Raw genomic sequence first — 21061 nt, forward strand, 5'->3', positions numbered from 1 at the left:
TCAGGACTGGGCCGGCCATTGTTGCTGGCAGGAGATCAGGGCCTGGACAAGGTTCTGAGTGTCTTTGCTGGAGGAGGTGGTATCCAAGCAAGTGACGGTAGGATAGGAAGAAGTTGCATTTGATCTCATTTCAAAGGAAGAATGACCCATTGTTTTTTTAAGGGCTTGGCAGATGGTGGGGTTTAGTTTATTAAGGCACTGAGACCCTGGGTAGGAAATGGGCAGTCCTGAAAAAAATGATTTTTTAGAACCCACTTCTAGATAGGTCTGTGGGTCTTGCTAAGGGGATCAGAGTGCTGGCTTTTAGAATTCATCAAACTGATCCCTGATGTTGTGGGCACAGGCAATTGCCAGTGGACCTTGGTTCCTTGGAGGCAAGTGCTGGGGTACTGCCAGGTTGCCATACCACAGGGAGTAGCCATCCTTCTCCAGCTGTAAGAGCCCCTCTGTGTGCTTTTCCTTAGGGAGGAATGGGAGCTGCCCTGCTATCAGATCCTGACAAGATTGAGAAGGTAAGTCCTGCATGAGTGAAAGCAGAGGTCCTTAAACTTGCCTATGAACTAGAATTGCCTGGAACACCTCCCCTCCCCTTCCCCCAGATTTAGAGAATCAGTCACTCCACCTGGGGTCTGGAAATTTTTTCAAAGGCTTTCCAGTGATTTTGACATATAGCCAGGTTCAGAAACCCCTGAGCCAGCCTGCAGTAGCCTTGGAGTTCCTTAAAAGCCCAGGGCTAGGGACATGTCAGTAGAGAGCCAGGGGTCCTGAGGACTTATTTAGAGCCGCCTCTGTATTGCCTCTCTCCCTTCTGAGAAGATCATGAGAGCATATGCCAGGCTACCTGTGGGTGGTGGGCAGGCTCAGTGGCTGTGTGTGTCAGGATGCAGGGGATTGGCCTCTCCCCGGGGGCTTGATGAGAGCATTAGTGGGTGCCCTGCACACTGATAGAGTCCACCATCAGTATGAGAGCAGGCCAGGCCAGGGCCATACAAGGTAAGCTGAAGTTAGTCTCCTCTGATCTTCTTCCCTTGGTGATTGTGGTGGCCAGGTTTATGAGGCCTTAGGGTCAGGATGATGTTTGCCAACAGTGTTGTGAGCTGCCAGTACATGTGGGAGTGACATTTTCTGCCATACCACATGCACCTTTTACTTTCCTTTCGCAGTTCACCAGCTTTCTCCTTGCTGCTCTCCTTAGCTCCTTTGTTTTCATTCTCCATCCCCGCTTCCACCTCTGGGCTTTAAGCCTCCTAGTGCCTCCCATAGGCTAGAGCAACTTGGGATAAGGCACCACCATTAAGAGCTGCCACTGCTGTGTCAGCAGCTCAACCCTGTTATTCTTCCAGCCCCACTGTGTCTGGGATCTAGGAAAATTCATGTGTTTATGGGCTAGGTGCCTCCTCATTTTTCCCATGTGTGGACAGGCACAGATAATGACCTCCAGTCAGACATCTCTATGCAGGCTGGAGTGGATGTGGACAACTGTGGATTCCACACTTAGGGAAGGGGCCTCAGTAGCGGGTGGTTTGCTTCACAGCACATACATACAGGCATTTCTGTTATCCTCTGGCCTCCTGGCTTCTCCCACCCGTGCTGTTGGCTCTGTCCTCCCCGCTGCCCTTCTTTGGGCACATTTCACACATGAGGCAGCAGAGTTAACACCCTCCCTCAGAAGCTCAGTTCATTTCGTTAATTCTCTGGTTGGCGGGGTGATCGGTTGAGCCAGGTCGGGCTAGTGGACAAGGTTTGCCTCGTGAAAGAGAGGCTCAGGCTCCTACAGTAAAGCCAAATGAGACTCAGGAAGAGTAGGATGGATTAGATTCAGGCTCAAATTGTGCTGGCAAACTGGGTGAGCTGGATGAGAGCTTTGTAGGTCCTTCCAGGCTTGGTGTTTTAGGTCCATGGTTCCATCTGTGGGAGCATCTCAGGACCACCTTAGAGATTTTTTCAAAATAAGACTGCTTGTTTGGGGGCGGTGAAAGTTTTTGGAAATAGATAGTGGTGATGGTTGTACGACATCTTGAGCTAATGCCACTAAATTATACACTTAGAAATGGTTAAGACAGACAATTGTATGTTATATATGTTTTACCACAATAATAATTTTTTTAAAAGGATGCTATCTATTGAGAATTCTGCATATTCTTGGGGTAGACAGAGGCAGGGAGGGGGTATCAGTCTTTTGAAAAAGCTTCCCAGGTGACTCTGGTGTACCCTCCCTGGATTAACAACCTCAGTTTAAGACTCTATATCAGTAATAGCCTCTCTCTGACCCCTGCCCCAGATTCCCTGGGCCCCCGGCTGCTCAGGGCATCCCCTTGTGTGCACTGCACTTGGGCCATGGCTAACAATAAGCGGGGCCAGGACTTGAGCTCAGTTCTCACTGATTCCCAGGCCCGTGCTTTCCCATCCTCCTCCCTGCCCCCTCCCCAACAACCAGGGGAGCCAAAGTCTGCTTTTCCTGAGTCAGCCAGTGGATCTGCAGAGACGTGCCTGCCTGTGGGTAGATGTGCCCAGATACGGGCCTGTCTCAGGTCCTTTTCCCCCACAGACTTTTCACGCCACAGAGACATGGGGTGTGGCTTGGATCTGGGAGAGTTAGGTCCAGGAGAGGTTCTGCTAGAGTCTGACCAAAAGACAGACTCTATTTGCCCTTTCTTCTCAGTGTGACTCTTGCAAAGGGCTAGGACTTTTCGTTACTAATTTCCTTCCTGGTCCTGAACATGCACATGAGATGAACAGAAAATGAACTGAAGAAGGTGCTTAGAGTTGCTTGGATAAAATACACCAAGAGGAAGTTCTACAAAACAGAGAACTGGGTCAAGCCAGCTGATGTTGCTTAAATCACCAGACATCAGAGTATTCTGAGTCAGCACTTGCAAAGGAACCCTCCAGAGATTGTATTGTCAGCTTGAAGGACAGGACTGGAGTGAGAAATTTTATCGTGTATCTTGATGGATCTGGCAGTCCCTCTTCCTCCCTTAAAGGGTAGGTGCCCCTTTAAGCCCTGCCAGAGTCACCCTAGGACCTCAGGCTCAGTCAGCCTCCTGGGGCAGCACCTGGGGACTGTTCCTTCCTGTCAGTCTCTGGCAGTTGTGCCTGGGCCAGCAGGCCCTGTCTTGCCCGTGATCTGTCCTATCGGCTCAGGCTCTTGGTCTAATGTCTCCTGGAGGGGCCTGCCTTAGCCTGTCCCTGAGAGAAAGGCCTCCTTCACTGGTTCTTGTGACCTGGCTCTCTGCTGCCCCCACCTGTCTAGAACCAGACTGGCAGCTGCTGCCTGGATGTCCCCTCTGCTCTGCTGGACAGGGATCCAGTTTCTTGGAAGAGGGCTCTTGGCATCACCTTCCCCCTAGCTTGCCTCGCCCAAAATTTTTGATGAGGGAAGAAGATAAAGATAGCAAGGTCACAGACATGCAGTGTCATCTACATCTTTTTTGATCTCTGACTCTTTGTCTGGACTTGCTACTTCCCTGACACTTTCCTGTGTGACTTTTCTTGATCTTTATTTGGAGTCCTTTGCAATTACTATGCAAAATAAACACTTTTAAATATGATGACTATGTTGTCTTTTCCTTTGCCAGTTTCATTCCTGTATATCTGACTCCCCTAAAGAGAGGGGGTACCTGAGGACAGGGCCCAGGACCTGCTCAAACTTTCCTGCTCACTCACTTGGCAGATCCTGGAACAGCACTCAGGAAACATGCCTTCAATCAGGAATGGAGCTGTGAGCCATGTGCTCTCAACCAGGGTTAGGCCTCAGAATCATTTTGAGGAGGGAATGTGTTGGGCAGAGTCTTTTGAAATCACATATTCCTAAGCCCTGTCCTTAGAGACTCATTCAGGAAAGATGAGGTGGAATCTAAGATTCTGTATTTCTTAGGCTCTCCAGGTGATTCTGATGTTTGCCCTGGCAAAGGATCACTGTGTTCTGTACAAGCATGCATGCGGATCCATTCACTCATTCATTCATTCACTCATTCATTCATTTACCAAATATATGTATACTGCTATGTACCAGGCAAGGGGCTGCTGGTGCTGGGGCTCTAGCAGAGAAAAAGGTGAACTCCTTTCCTCATGGAGCTTCCATGTATATGCGTGCAACAGATGCATTCACATGGACACATACATGGACATAAACATGTCCATGCCACTGGGCTGCACAGGTCTGGAGCAGAATTCATTAGTACAAGCAGTTGTGGTGTTTGTTCCAGAAGAGGCAGATGCTCTTGTATTCTCCCCTCTGCAGATCCTCAGCACTCTTGTTAAAGGGACACAGAGACCTGTGACCTGCAAGATTCGCGTCCTGCCATCGGTAAAGATCTCACATCTGAAGGTCCATTTTCTCTGGGGATGCTGATTTGGGGATGTGAATGATTCTTGGGGGGCTGAGTTAGGTTTGGAGGAGGGGGTAGAGCTGAGCCCACTTTAGGAGCTGGCAGCTGCTCCCTCTGTGGCTTCAGTAAACACCCTGTGTGGTCCTGTCCCTCAGCTGGAAGACACCCTGAGCCTTGTTAAGCGGATAGAGAGGACCGGCATTGCAGCCATCGCGGTTCATGGGAGGTGAGTGGTTGCCTTTCTAGTGACTGACTTGCAAGGAGGTCCCTAGCCATCTTAAGGATTCTTCACCAGACCCCAGGTGACTACCAGCTTCTCTTCTACATACACAGCCTAGCTCAGCTTAGCTCATTGACATCCCCTGAGTTCAGAGGGCAGTCAAACTCTTTATGGGGGTTGCATTTTTCTTTGTTTCATTCATTGAGCATCTACTGGTGGTAGGCACCACACCGAGCTTTAGAGATCCAGAGAGACCAATGGGAAGGAGAAACACCCCTACCCTCAAGACGTGTAAATGGCAGAGAATGAGTGATTTGCTCAAAATTATGTCACGTAGCCAGGAAGTGGTGGAATTAGAACTCTGACTCTGAATCTCATTTTCTTTACACTACGTTCAGCAATAGCTCCTCCCTTGAATGACCCCAGGCAGATTGCTGTTCTTTTAAAGGCACTGCCTCTTTTGTCTGCCCTTGTTGGACTGCCAGCTGTCACAGTGACTACTTTAAACAGTCCTTGAATCTGCTGTCTACTGAGAGCTGAGGTATTGCTGAAGGCTACCCTTGGTTTCCCAGTCGAACTCGCTCCCCGTGTCCAGGATGTACTTTTGTACAGAATCCCAGGTCAGCAGACTTTGGCCAGGGTGACCTCTCTTTTGAGTGGTGTTCCTTTTGAGTTCAGGGGTCTTGTAGGAACAGTGCATTTTTTGCTGGTTGTATCTGTTACAGCATTTTCAGAGAAGGGAAACCAGAACTCCAACACATAAAAACAGAGAAGCAGAGCTGTGCGTGTTGAAGCCAGCAGAGGGTGGTGGAAGGCCACACATGCATACACACAGGCCCCCTCCTGGAGGCAGCAGGCTCTGGGCTCAGACTGCCTGGTTTCAAATCCCAGGTCTGGGTTCAAATCCCAGGTCTGCTGCTTGTTGGCTGTGTATCCTTGGACAAGTCATTTAACCTCTCTGAGCACCACAGTCCTCATTTGGAAATTAAGATAATATCTGCTTGATAGGGTTGTCATGAGGCTTTTATGAGATTGTGAATATACAGCCTTGGGATAGTGCCTGGCATAGAGTGTTTTCTGAATAAATAAAGCTATTCCCTTTTCCCAGTAGTTGGAACCACTAGGAAGACAAATTTGGGCGAGTTTAAAGAGGGACTTGCTGGCCATCAAAGCTGTTAAGGATGGGCTAGAATTGGGCTGCTGGGGGTGCAGGGAGGTGGAGGTGGAGGCTGGGTCGATAGGGCTTTCTAAGGCCCTGTGGCCCCTGACACTTTTGTTGAGGAGTATAGCAGAGGGACACATGCAGATAGGACCTGGGCAAGGGCTTTCTGGTCGACCACCTCTCTGGCTTGTCCCTGTGCACAGCTCAAGTTAGGGCTTACCTTAGCATCCCTAAGACTCACTCACTCATACACAAGAGCTTCTTGCAGTTGACCTTGGGTGCAGGGGCCCTGTGTTGTGGTCTTGCCTCCCCTGCGGCTCTTTGTGACAGCCATGGTCTGTGGCCTGCTCTGGTTGCTGGGCCTACCCTGTGCCAGGTGCCTCTCCCCAGGATCAGCTGCCCAACTTGGCCTCAGCACACACAGCTGTGTGGGAGTGGCCAGTCTGAGTGGCGGCAGCTGTTCCCAGTCCCTCTGGGAGGGCAAGACCGGGACAGTAGGGGTAGCATTCTTAAGGCACCATCCCTCATCTCTGGCAGAGGCGAGGGGAAGCTGGGGAGTGGCGGTGTGACCACCCACATTGGCTTCCTGCAGCCATGCCTCACCTGCAGACCTTTGAGAGCTGGACTTGCCTTCTCAGCATGGACCTGTGCTGCCCCTGCCCGGCACAACAGAGGTCAGGGAGAGCCGTCCTCTGTAGCCCAGAGCCCTGTCCCTGCTGGCCACATGGCCTTCCTGAGGTTCAGCAAGGAGGACAGTAGGATTTGGCTGACATAACCCGGTGCTAAGTGTGACGTGACCTTTGGCACTCAGCCCCCAGCCCCATCTCTTTATCTCCAAGGAAGCGGGAGGAGCGACCTCAGCACCCTGTCAGCTGTGAAGCCATCAAAGCCGTCGCCGAAACCCTCTCCATTCCTGTCATAGCCAAGTAAGCGTCCCTTCTTCCTCGTTTATTTTTTTATGCCTCACTTCACTCAGAAGGGATTTGAACTGACAAACAGAAAATGGAATGCGATAGCGTCAAAAAATGACTGTAAGAGAAAAGAAAAAAGAGGGTGTGACAAAAATGAACTTGGCAATGAGGCCGAGAAGGGCCCATTGTGTCCCTTGGCCTCTGGTGAGTGGCCGATGTAGGTATGCAGTAGACAGGGGCCCAGGACATTCCGATGCACGGGTTGAGGTGGGAGTGTTTAGGGAGAGCAAGAGAGTGGCTGCTGAAACAGGCCCAGGGGAAGGTGACATCACACCCAGAGTTAGGTGTGTAGGGTGTAGGGTGAGGCGTCTCAAGCCAGAGCACAGGGAGCCATGGCTCAGGAGCATGAGGCGGGTCACAGACCAAAGCCCAGATGAGCATCCTGGACAGTGACAGGACCAGAACCTAGACTGGCAGGTGTGAGGTACCGATGACCAGCCCAAAGCCTTAGCAGTAAGACAGCAGTGTCCTGTTGCCACTGGGGAGCTGGCCTGTGTGGGCCAGTCGGGAGTCCCGCTCAACCCTGTACCTGCCTGATGGCAGGCTGGGAACAGAGTTCTGAAGTCCTAAAGCCCTGACAAAAGGCATGCCTGACTGGAGGGAGGGATGGGGGAGCTAAGGGTGGGGTGGTCCCCAGGCCAAGGGGTGTTAGGGGTGGCTTGGAAAGAGGGTAGGGCTACTCAAGACCCTGGACCCTGTTGCTGCTGTTGCCACCTGAGGGGGGTTCCCCCACCCCCATCCTCACACACAGTGGTGTGTCTGGGCTGAGGCTGCTGCCTGGCTCCTAATGGAACAGACCAAGAGCAGTTTCCGAGGGGCCGCAGGGTGGCTGAAAGGGAAATTGCAACTAAACCGGGCCTCCTTCCTTCCTCTCATGACCACTACTGCGTCTGTTCCCTCTCTAGGGTTTTGACCCAGCCGTCAGTGGGCATATAGGTGCCCAGCCTGTGGGTTTTCTTGTGATCCCTGTATCCACGTACAGACCCCGCCCTTCGGATGTGGGCCGGCTTTAGCCACTGTTTGGGATGAGGGGGAAGGAAGGTAAACGCTCCGGAGTACCTCTTAAGTGCCAGGCACAGTTTGGACTGCTTTATTTTGTTATCTCACGTGGTGCTCCTGACCCCACAGTGGGGTGTGTGTTATAATCTCCAGTGTCCCGAAGCTCTCATAGCTGAAGGACTTGGCCAAAGCCACACACTGAACAAGTGGCAGATTTAGGAGTTGGCTTTTTCTGAAATTGCTTGTACAAGGATGGGGATACCCCTCACCCCACTGTTGCTTTTCAGTGGAGGATCTCACGACCACATCCAAGGATATTTGGATATAGAGGACTTTCGACAAGCCACGGCAGCCTCTTCAGTGATGGTGGCCCGAGCGGCCATGTGGAACCCATCCATCTTCCTCAAGGAGGGTCCACGACCCTTGGAGGAGGTCATGCAGAAGTACATCAGATACGTATGTCTATGCACTTTTTCAAAACAAACATTTCTGTCTGTCTGCCACATTCCTGCAGAAAGTGCTTTGGGTGAGCCCCCAGCCCCCAGCAGCTCTCCTTTTTTCTTTTTTAAAAAATTTATTATTTATTTATTTATTTTTGGCTGCACTGGGTCTTCGTTGCTGTGTGCGGGCTTTCTCTAGTTGCGGCGAGCAGGGGCTACTCTTCGTTGTGGTGCACAGGCTTCTCATTGCGGTGGCTTCTCTTGTTGCGGAGCATGGGCTCTAGGCGCGTGGGCTTCAGTAGTTGTGGCTCACAGACTCAGTAGTTGTGGCTCGCAGGCTCTAGAGCGCAGGCTCAGTAGTTGTGGCACATGGGCTTAGTTGCTCCATGGCATGTGGGATCTTCCCGGACCAGGGCTCGAACCCGTGTCCCCTGCATTGGCAGGCGGATTCTTAACCACTGTGCCACCAGGGAAGTCCCTCTCCTTTTCTTTTTAGTGTAGCGTAGCATTGGGTCTCCCTGGCTGCAATGTGAGGAGCAGGGTACTGGGGAGGCATGGCCCTACCATCGCCCCCTTCTAAAGGTTTCAAGGTGTGAGGATCATAGCACGGGCTTCTGGATCCAGGATGCTGTTGGGGCCCCAAACACATGATATCTTTCTCTTAGTCTCTGTCACCCCCTGCCCCCCTACACATACACATGCAGGCACAGTGACAGTGGTGTCTGTGTCACTCATGCCAGTGGATTGGCACCAGAGGAGCCACAGCCAGGAGGAGCCATTGTAGCTGTTGTGAGGACAGATTCTCTCCGTAAAGACGTGTCAGCTGGTCGTCAGTCATAGTCACTTCTAAAAGTCTTCTCTTGCTAATTCCCAGAATGCTTTAGCCTCTGACTTAGGACATAGCCTAACTTTGACCCCTCTCCTCAGGGAATAGATTTTTCTTCTCGCCCAGGATTTGATGGTAGTGCCCAGGCATTTCCCTGTAAAGGAGTTTCTTGACACCTGCACTATTTCCTTGGCACTGCCCTAGCACCCTGTGAGACTCTGACCAGCTGTGCATGTCTGTCGGCAAAGACAGTGAGTGGTCCTCAAATTCCTCAGTGAGTTGGGCCTGAGCAGAGAGTGCAGCCCTCACCCTGAGCAGACTTCCACCCTCCTCTTCAGTCCTGGAGCTCCTACCCACCTGGGGGGTCAGGAGCTTCTCAGATCCTCAGGCTGCCATGGGCAGTTGTGGCTGCCATGACATGTGGGTGTCCCCAGGGCTGTGCAAGCTGGGGGTGGTAGGAGGCCCTGAAGCCTGTGCCCAGAGCTGGGCAGCCTCTGTTCTAGAGCCTCTTCTGCTTGACGCTGCAGCCTTCATCCCCTTGGTTCTGGGTGTCCTGTTGGGCAGGTTGGCTCTCCAATGGCCTGGGTCAACCAGAGGCAAGGGGGGGCTTAGCTCAGTCTAGGTCGGCCGGCTGGCAGGTCTGTGGCAGGGAAGGCACGTTCAGTAGTGCCAAGCTTGCTCACTGGCTGAAAGGTGATGTTATCCTTCCTTCCCAGCCTGTCCCTTGGCAACTCCTCAAGAGGGTATGTTGGGCCAGAGAAAGGGAGCGGCTTTCAAGTATAGGCAGGGCTGCTACTGGTCCAGCCAGGTGCCTTCTGTCCCAAACAAGCTGAATCAAGGCCTTGCTGCCGGCCGTGGCTTACCCATGTATCCCTGCTTTGTCCTGAGCGTGTGGTGGCACCTCCAAGACACTGAAGACATAGGCCTTGCTGGAGGTATTAGAAGATTTGATAGGGGGCGAGAGTGGTAGAGGGTTCTGGGGGGCTGGGGCACCCTTTACCCACTGCTCTCCTGCCTGCCCCAGCCAGGCTGACTTCCACTGGGTATCCCTGGGCAGTTGTCTGGCCTCCCTGAGCCTGCATTTCCCAGTCTGAGTAGTGGTAACTACTTGTTTAGCTCAATGAAGTGACAGGTAACACGTGCGAACGTGCTTGGTCAATGGTGCTGGGCTTTTTCCATGTTGGGAGAAATTGGAGACAGGCTGTTTAAGATGTGGGAGGGGCAGGCATTCACCATGGTTATAAGGAGTAGAAGAATCTCACCCCTGTCCCGGGGCTGGTCCTGCCACACCAGAACTTGGCTGTTCCCCCCTCCCTGCCTTGGAAGATGCTCGGCAGCAGGTCCTCTGTGGTAGCTGATGCAGGAGGAGCTCCCTGCACATCTGGAGCTTAGTCAGGCTGTCCAGTAGAGTGTGCTCCTGACTGTGGGCCTCAGCTGTGACCCTCAAGCATTGTGCCACTAACTAGAGGAGTAGATGGCCAGGTTGGAGAGGGCTCTTTTATGGGGTCACACTGCCTCAGCTGCAAGCCCCTCTGATGGCCCCTTGGAGCCCCTTTTCCTGCCATCAGAGCAGAGCTCAGGCCTTAGAGCCTGCCTGGGCAGCAGGAGGGCTCATGGCAGTTCTTCTCTCAGGCTGTGCAGTATGACAACCACTACACCAACACCAAGTACTGCTTGTGCCAGATGCTTCGAGAGCAGCTGGAGTCGCCCCAGGGGAGGTTGCTCCACGCCGCCCAGTCTTCCCAGGAAATTTGGTGAGAGGGGCAATGGGCTGTTCATCTGTCCTTGCAGACATTACCCAGAGTTGACCCTGAGCCCTAAGCTGACTCTACCAGGGGACCCAGGACACAGCTTCCGGAGGTGGATGTGCCGGAGTGGGGAGGTGGTACAGCTTTGCCTCACAGAAGGGGGTACTTTCAAATCTTTAGAACTTTCCATCCCTGTACTGATCTCAGCAGCAGAATTTCGGGAACTAGGGCACTAGTGATGGAGGAAGGTGAGGGCTGGGCTTGGGAATCCCTGGGGAGGAAGGGGCTTTCCTGGTAACAGATCTGTCACACGCCAGGCCACCAAGATCCAATGGTTAGGAGAGTTGGGGTTGTAGAATGGAGCCCCTGGCCTGAGCCGGCAGCCACACCCCATCACTTTGCAGTCTGATCCTCTAGATCTGGTTGAGCTACAGCTCAGGTGGTTGACATTTGGGGTCCCTCACAACCTGGTCTAGTGCCTGTTCCCACAGCTCCCTGTCTGCCTGTGCTTGTACTGGGTCTCCTGCCTGAGTGCTGTCTTCCCCACACATTAGCTGTCTATACTCTCCTTCCTCCAGAGAAGCCTTTCTGGGCTAGGCTTGCCCTCAGGCAGCCATCTTCATGAATGTCCTCCAGCCCTTAAGGTGCTTCCTAGAGGGAAGAGCCTTGCCAGAACCTTCCTCCTCACCCTGGGCTTGTGGTATTCATTCTGTCCCTAGCCCATGTAGCTTAACCAGCTCGACCCAAGTATCTTGTGAGCTCAGGAGGATAACTCTCAAGAGTATCACTCTGTAGCTCTGGGTGGTACCTCAGTTTAGGCTTGGCCTGTGTGTAGTCAGGGCAGGAAGTGGGGAGCCAGTCAGTGGTCAGGCCTCCGTGTCTTCCTCCCACGGGCCTGCATGAGGACAAGGCTGTGCATACCCCCAGCGCTTGGTCAGTATAGCTCAACTCACTCACTGCTGGCTAGGGACACCTGCCTTTGTGTTCCTCCTCAGAAGAGAGGCTGCAGGTGACCTTTCGCATCTATTCCACCCAGCCCAGCCTGCCCTCCAGTGCTCACGCTCAGGGACCTGCATTCATTCTCCATCTGTCAGTTCCGGCTGATCACAGGGGTGTGTAGAAAGCACCCTCTGATGGCTAGGCCCTGGTGGTGTTAGGTTATATGTGGGGGGCATTTCTCAGTGGTGGGGCCCTGGGCTCCTGCAGTAGTTTCCTGAATGCTGGCTCCACTAAGGGGTTTCCCCTACTCTGCTTGTCTCTTCATAGTGAGGCCTTTGGCCTTGGTGCCTTCTATGAGGAGACCACACGAGAGCTGGATGCCCGGCGGGCCAAACTCCTGGCCAGGAGCCCAGAGGAGGTGGAGGAGCCAGCTGAAGATACCTCTGGTATCATTAAGATGGCTGTCAAGTTTGACCGGTAGGTTTCCAGCTTGGCCTCAGCTTGGGCCAGGGCCAGTGTCCTCAGGTATGACTGGGCCAGCAAGCTGGCTGCCATCCATGGTTAATGCCAAGCTTAGGGACCACAGATCTCCTTGGTTTGGATGCTTGTTCTCAGTTTTCAGCAACCCAAGGAAGGCACTTTGGAGAAGACAGTCACTGAAAGCCCAGGCAGTGCTGTCAGGGTTGTGCATGCTGTCCCAGGGGTGACTAAACTATACCTTTTTCCTGACCCACCCCTTCCCACAACTCAGGCTGGGGGACTTGTCCCCTCTGTTCCTCAAAGTCTGTGTTTTCTCCTTGGCCCTCAGGAATTAGCTGCCTGCAGGGAGCTCCAGAATAGCAGCAGGACCTGAACCCTCATCTGGCTAAGCAGGCTACCCTCACTGCCCCTTGCTAGCCCTGTGGTGCCCTCTCTAGGCAGAAATAGCCTCAGGCCAATTATTGCCTCAGACTGTGACTCAGCTTTGAATGGGGCCTTCATCCTTGTCTCTCCTATCTGGGAATCTGAACCTTTCTGGGGTCCCCAGGCCCAGACCAGGAGTCAGTCTTGTCTGGCAAAGTCTTGGGAGGAGGGATGTAGGCACAGCTGTTGGGCAGTCATATCCAGGGAGAGCTCCTGGTGGGAAGCTGGAACATGGCGCTTCCCACCCTGTCACCGCCTGACTCTGAAACTGGAGTCCACTGTGCCCAAGGCAGCAGCGGATCACCCTGACACTTGGTGGACATAATCAGGGTGGGCCCTGAGCTAGATACTGAGACAACTGTATAGCCACCTGTGTCCCCACTCCCATCCACTCCCTCCTGATATTGTCTTGAGAGGCAAATTGTACCTTCCTTCTTGGCTGTTGAAGGCTGTTTTCCAGGCTGGAGCTCAGAGAGCTGGAGTTCACTTCCCATTCCAATTCCCCAAGCAACTGAAGCCCATCTTCCCTTTAGGTAGAACTCAGGCCCCAAGCCACTGGTGGGACAGAAATGGGAGCTCAAGGGAATAAGTGCAGGAGTCCTAAGGCAGCAGTTTGCTGTCTCAGTTCCTGCAGCTCCTACCAGGAATTGAGTAGGGCCCCTGCTGAGGAATGGGGTGCTCATGGTAGGTGGGCCCTGACACCTTTCCCTTCTTCCCCAGGAGAGCATACTCACCCCAGATCACCCCCAAGATGTGCCTGCTGGAGTGGTGCCGGAGGGAGAAGTTGGCACAGCCTGTGTATGAAACGGTGAGTTCCTGCCTGTGGCCTGCCCTGCATCCAGCCCACAGCACTCCCGCGGCTAGTGCCGCCACCCCCAGTCCACCCACAGCTCGTACCTGCGCTCCAGACTGCTTGGCTGGAGCCTGGTTTTGCCTTCTGTGCCTTCTAGGTCCTTCCCTTTGACAGTGGACCTGTTGTCTAGTTCTGACCACTTTCAAAAAACTGAACTAGAGGCCTAAGTAACAGGCTGCTTCAGCCAGTCCCTTCCAGTGGCATTGCTTAGGCAGGAGAGACTTCTCTGGAGAGGGCCAATTGGCTTAGGAAGGACGCTCAAACCTAAAAGTTAGACTGACATGTTTTTGGACCAGGCCTCAGCTAATGGGGCACAGAATTGGGCCCATGTCTGGGGCCCCTCACGGGAAACTTTCAGACAGTCTTGCTTCACTTTCTTTGGTCCCCGTGGCCTATTTAGGTTGCTCTGTCTTTTGCACTGGCCTTCTGACCTCCAAGCTTGTATCTTCTGGGCCTTGTGTTCCCTTCTGCCAGAGTGACTTTTCCGAAACGAATTTGCTTCTGTCCCCCTTGCTCACGTCCTCATCAGCTCCTCAGCGCCGTTGGGATCAAGCCCTACTACCTCAGCACAGAGCACGAGACCCCCATGTGTCTTTCTGCTTCAGGTCACATCCACTCAGCTCTCTGTCCGCCACATCACCTGGTCGCTCTGCCAGGTGTACCTTCTTTGCCCCAGTCCTTGTCCCCCTCTCGCCGCTTTGCCATCTGGTGAACTCCTTCTCATTTGGGGGGACCTGGCCCACCCAGATGTCAGTAGAAGGAAGCTCCATAGTCACATGCAGCTAAGGGCTCTGACGGACCTTTGCTTAGGTCCATGACTGGGATGTCACTGACTGTTTGTGTATCTACCTTTCTTCCCTGGAAGATGCACTAGGTACTTCTGCTGGGGAGGAGCATGTGATACAGGTAGCTTTCATTTGATTTAGGTGGGAAGTACTTCCCTCCAGGGCTTGGCCCTCTTGCTCTCATGCAGCCATCCCTGTTTCCTTTGCTCTCTCTGTACCAGGTTCAACGGTCCCTGGATCGCCTCTTCTGTTCTGTTGTCACTGTTGCTGAACAAAAGTACCAGTCCACCTTGTGGTGAGTTTCCTTATCAGTGGGCATGAGGCTTGTCAGCAGGGCCTGATCCTCGCATTGGCCTGGGAGGGTTAGGGGGATGGCGTACCTGGGCAGTGGCATCCCTGGGTGATGACCCCTTCCCTAGTTTTGTCAGAATCTCTGCCAAGGGTGTGTAGAGTCAGGCCTCCCAGACTCTAGTCCTGTAACCAGTCTGCCTGTCTCCCTGCCTTATTGCCCCATGCCTCGTCTGCCTAGGGACAAGTCCAAGAAACTGGCGGAGCAGGCTGCAGCCATCGTCTGTCTGCGGAGCCAGGGCCTCCCTGAGGGTCGGCTGGGTGAGGAGGGCCCCTCCTTGCACAAGCGCAAGCGGGAGGCCCCTGACCAAGACACTGGGGACCCTAGAGCTCAGGAGCCAGCCATGCCTGGGGAGCTGTGCAAGAAGCCCTTTTTAGCCTTGGCAAGTGGTAAAGAGAGCCCCCTGGAAGGCTGGTGACTACTGTCCCTACCCTGGTCAGCCCCTCCCTGGGCCTGGCCCTAGGATGGCTATGGGTGCAGAGCATCAGCCAGATGCCACTGGACAATTTGTTGCCACTGCTGGCAGGAATTAAGAGGTTCTGGCCTGGGCCAGCAGCCTGGAGCACAGGCCAAGGGATCTCCAGAGTGCCCATCTCCTTTGGTGGGTCTGAGTAGCAGAGCCAAGTTCCCAGTGACCTCAGTATTTTCTTTGAAAACAGGAGCTTTTCAGGTGGCACCTCCCCAACCTGACATTGGTACAGTGCAATAAAGACACCCTCCACCCTTACCCACGGCTGGTTGCTTCAGCCTGGCACCTTTACACATGGACAGACGTCCTGGCATAATTATTCTGCTTCCACCCTCTGTGCAGAGCTGGGGCTTTCTAAAACATTTCTCCTACCCATCCTTATGAGTCTAGATGGAGGTGGTGGGTTGGTTATCACCTTTAATGCTCACTGGACTTGAGTTGAGCCAGGAAAGTCCAAGAAGCCCATTCTCCTGATGGTAAACCTGAGGTACTGGCCATCAGTTGGCTTTCCTGATGAGAGGTGATATGGAGTCTGGGGGAACGATTAGGGTATCTGGTGCCCTAGTAAGGGACCAGCTCAGGTGAGGGGGGGTGCTGGGTCTGATTTGAGCTAGAGTTCAGACCTGTGAGGTGCCTGCTCTGAGCAGAGGACACTGGAGACTGCTGATGGCAGCAATTTGGGGCCCTTGTGATTGCCCGCCCATGCCACTGCCCACCCCCCCTTCCGCCCCCACCATCCCGTTCGGGCCGGAAGGAAGTGGCAGATTCTCTTTAATTTCCTTCTGGCAGTGAGAAGCAAACAAACAGCTACCACATCTTATGGGGCCTCTCCCACCCCCACCGCCTGCTTACTGGGAGGGGCGTTCTGACCAAAGGTCCCTGCCCAGCACCGCCTCTGCTTCCTCAGCTGTAAACATGCTGCTTTTCCTCCCCTTTTCAAAGCTCTGTGAGGAGGGGGGATTCCCCTCTGGGCCAAGGCCTTGTTTCTCCCATCTACTCAGGGTCAAGCTGCTGTGCCAGTCAGTACCCCCAGCCCTGATGACCTGAATCAGGGGTTGGGCAGGTAAGACCCCTGTCTCAGTCCGGGAGCAGCCCCTCCCTGCACCCACACTTGCTCTTCTGTTTGCAGATAAGGATACCAATACCAGTGGCCTTCCAGAGCCCATCACTCTTTGACCTTGGGCAAGTCACTTCTAGTTCTTGCTGGGCCCAAGGGCCCTTCTCTGAGTGGGATCAGCTGTTCTCTTCCTGCTCAAGGCTGGCTGGAGGAATAGTCTCGCCCTATGATAGCGGCACTGTGCAGCTAATGGGGTCACTCCATACCGAGGTTGCCCTAACTAACTTCCCAGACCAGTGCTTCCAGAGAAGGAGCCCCACCGAGGAGAGAGACTGAGGCTTGGTTCAGTCTCAGCCATCAAACTTTAGGCACAATTTATTTCTGATTTTTCTTACAAAAAACTGTTTCAGTCAAAATACCCCCTTTGCCTTTCCTCATATCCCAACTGGAACACGACAGACAGAGAGGCCCCAGTGGACCCCTCAGGCATCCTGAGCTAGTCAGAACTTGTAGGAGGACCCTGTGTGGGCCAGGTACCAAGTCTTAAGATCCACTTCCCTGGTGGAGTTGGGCTCTGTCCTCAGACCTCTTCTCCCACCAGTGTGGTTCCCCTGGGGAAGCCCCTTCGTTCATTTCTGGGCTATGGGGAAGGAAAGGCAGGGGTAGAGGTCAGTCCCTAAGATAGAGTTTAGAGTGTGGAGACTTTGAAGGCCCAGGAAAAGTAGTGGGGAAAGGGTTAGTCACAGGGGAACAGGTGGGGAGGGGCTAGTTCGTGTTCCTTGACTGAGGATGTCTGGCAAAATCCTGGTTGAATATGTTGGCCCTCAAATGGTCTTGCTTTAGCACAACTCAGTGATGCCTGCCCTGGTCTCAGAGAGACCTGCCTAAGAGCTGGGACCAACTGGGAGGGCCCAGTCAGGTCTGAAAGCTCCACCCACTGTTCTTATCATGCCCACCTTAAACTCAGGCCACTTAGATGCCCAAACCCCTCTCTGGTCTGGTAACCACCATACTTATCCATCCATTCCAGCCACCCTGATTGAGGACTTCCTCTTAGCTCATCATATTTTGGGGACACATGGTTTTGATATGAGCACAAGAGGAAAGGACAAGGCTGGAGAGGGTGGCAGGTCTTCCGAAGGCCACAGCAAGCAGACTGGACTTGGTGCAAAGATGGGTGGGTAATCTCTTGCTCCTGCAGTCCTGCATACTCAGTGCTTCCAGGTGTCACTCCTGCTCAGAACTCCTCCATGGCTCTCAATTGCCCCCTGGATCAAGTCCAAACTCCTCAGCCTAGCGCTTGAGGACAAAGTGCTGACCCTGTCTTCTCAGCACCATGTGCTGACTTCAGCAACTAGCTTTCTTCGATTGTAGTTGGCTGGTCATATCGCCTCCACCCAGATTGGGAGCTGCTCAAGGGCACTCCTTGTGTCCCCTCTGGCCAGCCTGGGCATGGGGTTAGGGAGCAGGCACAGAGGAAAAGTCAAACAAGAGCTTGTGTTGGGGGGATGTGTGCCATGGAGAGGAGGAGCTTTTCTAAACTCTGACTTTCCTCCAAGGCTCCTATTTGCCCTAATGTGGAACAAGGGGGGCTGGACTGAGCTAAGCTGTACCATTCCATGGCTCAAGAGGCCACAGGAGAGCCTTCAGCGATGAGAATTCAGGGCCAGGCCTGTGGCAGCTGATGAGAGGGATGGTCTTCCTCAGTCTCGAGCCTGGCTGGCATTCACACAGGAAGGAGAGGGGACCCACACAGTCCTTGTCCACCAGCCTGGCCAAGTCTGGGGTTCTATCTGTTGCACTGGGTCCCTGGGCCTCCTGGTTTCACAGGGCTCTCAGAAGGCTGGAGGTGGGTCAGATGGCCTCCTGCCACCTAAGAGAGCTTTGGAGCTGACCTGACGAGGAGCTTATGGGGGAGGTCCTGGCTAAGGAAAAGGGGTGGAGAGAGTTTGTGTATTGATGTCTGTGTATTGATTCTTCACAGCCTGCAGAGCTCCCAGCCATTGCTGCCTTTCTTACAAAGGTGGTAACACTCTTCCTGCAGTTGGTGCCCACCCCTGCCTCAGCCCTCATCACTCCAGGTTAGGGTTCTCAGTTTCCTCCAGAGTAGAAACCTTCCCCAAGACATGAGCCCTTTTAAGTGTTCTCCAGGTGCATGGTAGCTGGGAACACAGATGCATCGCTAAGCATTTGATGAATGGGTGAATTTTTCAAGCCACCTATAGCTTCTCTGGTCGCTTCCCAGTGGCGGGGCTGATGGGCCCATGATCTCCCTCTTGCCTTCTCCCCTGGCCTGGCTGGCTGAGCCCCTGGTTCAGGTAAAGTCATGTGTGGAGGGCAGAGGGGTTAGATGAAGGTCCATTTTCTCCATCCAGATGATAACCTGGGAGGTATTGTGGGGGGTGGTAGGGGGCACACATCCTGAAACTGCATCGTTTTATGATGGGGAGAGGTGAGCTGGCTAACCTTCTGGGGCCTTTTACTATACTAAGGGTCATGTTACATGTAGTACTAATCGGCAGACCAACCATCTGTCTGGGGCCGAAAGCTGTAAAGTTACTGTGGAGTTTGGGCTCTAAATTCCACACTTCGGCCCTCAAGGTTGGAGATCCTTTGAAGTCAGGACTGCTTATTGGAAGGCTATTTCACCCACTTAATACCATTTGCTCCCTCTCCTTGACTACTGTTATCTCCTTCTGCCTCTAACCTTCCCCTCCCTCACTCCAATCCAGAGATTCAGAATTCTGAACATGGAAGTCTCCTGCTGGAAACCCTTTTGTGGCTCCCTCCTGCACTCAGGATAAAGTTCAGATACCTTGCAGTGGCTTGCAGTACCCTGCCCCTTCATCTGGCTTTACCTTTGGCTTCTGTTCACTGTGTGTACTCGCTGGTCTCCAAGTCTTTGGAAATCTGTTCTCTGCCTGGAACCATCTTTCTCACTTCTTGCCCATCTCTCCAATTCTTACTTAGCCTTGTGGACGCCTGCAGCCTGGGAGATTATGAGCCTTCTCTGAGCTCTTGGCACAGCCCTAATCTCTTTGCACAGTGATTATAGATTTGATTGCCTCCTCTCCCTGATGCCTGAAGGGAGATTAATTTATCTCTGCCTCCCCAGGTCCAGCACAGGTATGGGTACAGAGCACAGAGCAGGAAAAGTTTTCTGACCTCAGTGGTGAACCAATCCAGGATAAACGTCTCAACGGCTCTGTACGTTCCCTGTCCCCCTGAGCCTAGGCCTAGTTGGGCTCTCCCTAGGGCTTCCTGGTAGCTCAGGTTGTCAGTCCACATATTGAGATATCTCTGGAGGGTGCTCCACCTTGCCCTCTTCTCCAGCGACTTTTGTGGACAGCATGGGATGTGCCTGGGCTCTTGCACCTGCACCCAAGTTTCTGAGACATAGCAACTTGGTTCCTCTGGCAACACACTTCTAGTGATGCTGTGCCCTTCGCAGCCTGGAGCTAGGGGAGTTGGTCACCGCCACCTCTTCCAGCTCTCCGTCCACCCTGTGCCTTGTAGGAGCCCTAAGAAAACAAGCCAGGCTTAGCGTTCCTGGGCCCGGCCTCCACCCCAGGGCCCAGGAGGAGGCATCTTGGGTAGTCTCCAGGCAAGACAGGCCCGCTGGGGAGGGACAGAGAGTGAAATTTCTGATGCAGTGTCATTTCCTCCCCCCAACAGCCACTCAGTTTGGGTAACACAATCCCTCCCGCTTTAACCGATGTGCATCGGGATGCAGAGGTCACAGAGCCCGTTGAATGGTGCGAGCTCACGACGGGGTTTTCCCCTTTCGGTCGGCCTGACTTATAGCAGGGACAGACCCTGCCCCGGGGGCTTTGCCGAGGCCTCGAATGCGCCGGCTGTCCTGGTAGGAGCAGCTGCCAGGCCGGCTGACGGCGAGCAGACAAAGGCTCAGCCAGCAAAGCGCGGGCCCCGCCCCGCAAGGGTGGGTCTGCAGCCACTAGTAGCTCAGACTTGGGCCTCGTTGCGCAACACAGGTTTCCTCCGGCTCCGCCCCACCTTAGTTGGAAGCCCGACCCAGTCCCAGACTTTCTCGAGAGTCCGCCATTAAGGCTGGGGTAAAGGGATGAGGGAGTGAGTGATGTCCACGTAACCCTCCGGGGCGCTGTTACCTTCCCCAAACCCAGCCAGCCAGGAATAACACCGCAGCCGCTTGTCACCGCACCCTTAACCCCAAGGCTCTTGGCGCCCCTTCTCCAATGTGGGGTCTGCCTAATAAGGCAAGGGATCTCTGACTGGCTGGTGGTGGGCCTCTCAATATAATTAGAGGGCTATCGACCTCACACTCTGGTACCGGGTCCTGGCTTAGAAGGAGTTGATGCAAACTACAACTCCCAAGAGGTAGTAGCGCTATCCGGCTCTCCATATTCACGTGACTTCCTTCTCCTGGAGAGGGAGTCACGCGGTAGGCCGGTGAGGGGGCGGGGCCATAGGGCTCGTCCGCGGCGCCAGTGGCCTATGGGCGGCCGGGTCAGATGGGCGCGCGGTAGGGGGCGGGACCGGGCTCTCGGCACGGCGCGGGAGCGCGCCGGTGGCGGCCGCTGTAGGGGGGCGGGGAATATCGTCTAAGGCGACCGTGGCAGCTTGGGCATCGACGACTGGCAGTGGTGGCGGCTCCTGGTGCGGTTCGGCGCGCGGCCAGTTTTAGAGTTCGGAACGGAACGCTCGACGTCGCGGTCCCCGCCCGGAAAGTTTGCTGCGGAGCTGCAACCTCCTGGCCGGCGCGGCCCGGCATGAAGCGGCGCTGAGGAGCCGCCGCCGCCGCCGCCGCCGCCGCCGCCTGAGGAGGAGCCGCAGCACCCTGGGCCACGCCGATGACTACTGCAAACTGTGGCCCCCACGACGAGCTCGACTTTAAACTCGTCTTTGGCGAGGACGGGGCGCCGCCACCGCCGCCCCCGGTCTCGCGGCCTGCAGGTGGGTGCCGGGCGGGGCGGGAACGAGGAGCGTCAGCTCTTCTCGCTCGCAAGAGCTCGCCCCCTCCCTGCCTGGTC

At 54.2% G+C, this 21061-nt stretch overlaps 2 protein-coding genes across 14 annotated transcripts in view; both read left to right on the forward strand.

Moving 5' to 3' along the window:
- Window positions 1-15253, forward strand: part of DUS2 (dihydrouridine synthase 2) — a 43044-nt gene extending 27791 nt beyond the window's left edge. For all 6 annotated transcript variants that reach the window (XM_059044875.2, XM_059044874.2, XM_067019772.1 and 3 more), the window contains 10 exons: window positions 465-512; window positions 4244-4309; window positions 4487-4557; window positions 6553-6639; window positions 7971-8139; window positions 10582-10703; window positions 11964-12113; window positions 13260-13347; window positions 14399-14472; window positions 14707-15253. In XM_059044875.2, the coding sequence (XP_058900858.1) occupies window positions 465-512; window positions 4244-4309; window positions 4487-4557; window positions 6553-6639; window positions 7971-8139; window positions 10582-10703; window positions 11964-12113; window positions 13260-13347; window positions 14399-14472; window positions 14707-14944 (1113 nt within the window). In that variant the 3' untranslated portion in view covers window positions 14945-15253. The remainder of the gene's footprint in view (window positions 1-464; window positions 513-4243; window positions 4310-4486; window positions 4558-6552; window positions 6640-7970; window positions 8140-10581; window positions 10704-11963; window positions 12114-13259; window positions 13348-14398; window positions 14473-14706) is intronic.
- Window positions 15254-15350: 97 nt separating this feature from the next.
- Window positions 15351-21061, forward strand: part of NFATC3 (nuclear factor of activated T cells 3) — a 136892-nt gene continuing 131181 nt past the window's right edge. For 2 of the 8 annotated variants that reach the window (XM_067019745.1, XM_067019748.1), the window contains exon 1: window positions 15351-20984. In XM_067019745.1, the coding sequence (XP_066875846.1) occupies window positions 20882-20984 (103 nt within the window). In that variant the 5' untranslated portion in view covers window positions 15351-20881. The remainder of the gene's footprint in view (window positions 20985-21061) is intronic. The other 6 variants (XR_010837823.1, XM_059044811.2, XM_067019746.1 and 3 more) reach the window with 4 other exon arrangements.

This window comes from Kogia breviceps, chromosome 18 (assembly GCF_026419965.1).
Source record: "Kogia breviceps isolate mKogBre1 chromosome 18, mKogBre1 haplotype 1, whole genome shotgun sequence".
Taxonomy (NCBI): Eukaryota; Metazoa; Chordata; class Mammalia; order Artiodactyla; family Physeteridae; genus Kogia; species Kogia breviceps.